Source organism: Cyprinodon variegatus, unplaced genomic scaffold, assembly GCF_000732505.1.
Source record: "Cyprinodon variegatus isolate N-32 unplaced genomic scaffold, C_variegatus-1.0 Scaffold1064, whole genome shotgun sequence".
NCBI classification, from domain to species: domain Eukaryota; kingdom Metazoa; phylum Chordata; class Actinopteri; order Cyprinodontiformes; family Cyprinodontidae; genus Cyprinodon; species Cyprinodon variegatus.
In genome coordinates this window covers 231,795-234,038 of record NW_015151517.1, presented here as the reverse complement: position 1 = coordinate 234,038, position 2,244 = coordinate 231,795, and the positions used below count along the sequence as shown (strand labels likewise).

Genomic DNA, 2,244 nt, shown 5'->3' with positions numbered 1-2,244 from the left:
GAGACTGACTCACACTTATATATGTCCCAAATCTTCATGTGAGACTCCTCTATAGATGATCTACTTCACTCTAATATCCGTTGACCATAGCTCTAACACTGTGCCAAAAACAGTTGGAGTGTTGGTGGGCCTGGTTTCAACAACACACGTAGCAGGGCTGATTGATGCATTGCTAATAAAAACCAAGAAGACACTAAATTAGCTAAACTCTGATCGTTTGCAGCTGATCTCTTAGAAAATCCTCCAAAAACATCAGCAACACTGAGCAAAGCTCATTAAATCTGTCCTACCTTTGCTTTTATTTTCATTTGAGGATATTTTCATCTGAATAAAAGTCTGTTTCTGGAATATATCCAGCCGATAGCTTATCATTCAACTTAAAGTTTGAGTTTTTTTCTTAATAAATTACAGAAAAAATAAGAAATCATAAATTTAAACATTTTTTGGCCATTTAATTCTAATTTACTCCATTAATTCCAAATATTCACCCAGGACCTGAGTATTTACCAAATTTACTATATAACAACTTATCTGTTCTAGTTTCTAGTAAAGCTTTTAGTAAAGCTTTTTCCACAGGACAAACATTTAAAAGGCTTCACACCTGTGAATTCTCGTGTGAGTAGTCAAATTACTCTTTTGAGTAAATTTATTGTTACAAATGGTACAGTAAAAAGGCTTCTCACCAGTGTGAATTCTGATGTGTCTATCAAGAGAAGATTTGTCAGTGAAACTTTTGCCACAGGACAGACATTCAAAAGGCTTCTCACCTGTATGAGTTCTCATGTGAGAATTCAAACTACTCTTTTGAGTAAATTTATTGTTACAAATGGTACAGGAAAAAGGCTTCTCACCAGTGTGACTTCTGATGTGTCTATCAAGAGAAGATTTGTCAGTGAAACTTTTGCCACAGGACAGACATTCAAAAGGCTTCTCACCTGTGTGAATTCTGATGTGTGTATCAAGATGAGATTTCTTAGTGAAGCTTTTTCCACAGGACAGACATTCAAAAGGCTTCTCACCTGTGTGAATTCTCATGTGTGTATCAAGATGAGATTTCTTAGTGAAGCTTTTTCCACAGGACAGACATTCAAAAGGCTTCTCACCTGTGTGAATTCTCATGTGTGTATCAAGACTAGATTTCTTAATGAAGCTTTTTCCACAGGACAGACATTCAAAAGGCTTCTCACCAGTGTGAATTCTCATGTGTGTATCAAGATCAGATTTCTGAGTGAAGCTTTTTCCACAGGACAGACATTCAAAAGGCTTCTCACCAGTGTGAATTCTCATGTGTGTATCAAGACTAGATTTCCTAGTGAAGCTTTTTCCACAGGACAGACATTCAAAAGGCTTCTCACCTGTGTGNAGAAATGTGAGTTCAGCTCAGAAATACATCCATGGATTAAACTAAAGACACATCAGGGTTTTTCATTTCTTCTATCTTCCTCTTTAACAGCAGTTTTTTCTTCTTTCTAATCAAACCATTTGACCAGAGGCCATAAAAACAAGGGAGAAATTCTCTGGAAGAATATCCAGATGGGCAGGGACACTAAAGCCTAACAATGCCTCCACTTTTCAGTCCAGATCCATCCCTCTCTGGATCTGCTACTGAGAGATGCAGCAGCAGCACCGGGAGCTCAGAGCCTCATACAGAGGAGGAGACCGGGAGAACCAAGTGTCCTCTCCAGGACTAAAGTCTGAGAGAGGTTCTGGGATTCTTCCTGCTTTCCACACTGCTGCCCATGTTGGCTCAACATCACTAAATAATGTTGCTGGGAATGGGAATCTCCTGCAGTTTCAGCTCTAAATTAACTGGATTCTGGGAAGTTCTGGATAATGCTGCAACCCCACACTGAAATTCAACTCATTGTTTCACGTTTCCTGCTTATTATTGAATAACTCATGGAAGGAAGTTTGAAAAAGAAATAAACTTTAACTGGATCAAAGCAGTGAAGAAGAAATCAGACTTTAGCCTGAAGATCCTCAGTGTGAATCAGTAGAATTTCAGCCCTATGTCTGCAGTTTAGAGTCAACACAACTTTACCATCAGAAATATCAGCACTAAACTAAAACATGGTGACTGACCTCAATGTCTGTAGTTTACAGAGGGGAGACTGGAGAAACCCACAGAGCTGCTTCACTCCACCATCTTTCAGGTCAATGTTGTTGCTCAGGTCCAGTTCTGTCAGATGGGAGGGGTTGGACTTCAGAGCTGAGACCAGAGAAGCCAAGCTGATCTCTGACAAC

General features: G+C 39.3%; 1 protein-coding gene across 1 annotated transcript; it reads right to left on the bottom strand.

Moving 5' to 3' along the window:
• Nucleotides 1–6: 6 nt before the first annotated feature.
• Nucleotides 7–1,359, bottom strand: LOC107101187 (gastrula zinc finger protein XlCGF8.2DB-like). The gene has a single exon (XM_015399989.1). It carries the CDS (start codon nt 1,285–1,287, stop codon nt 586–588), a length of 702 nt encoding a protein of 233 aa, XP_015255475.1. The 5' UTR covers nt 1,288–1,359; the 3' UTR covers nt 7–585.
• Between the last annotated feature and the right edge of the window lie 885 nt (nt 1,360–2,244).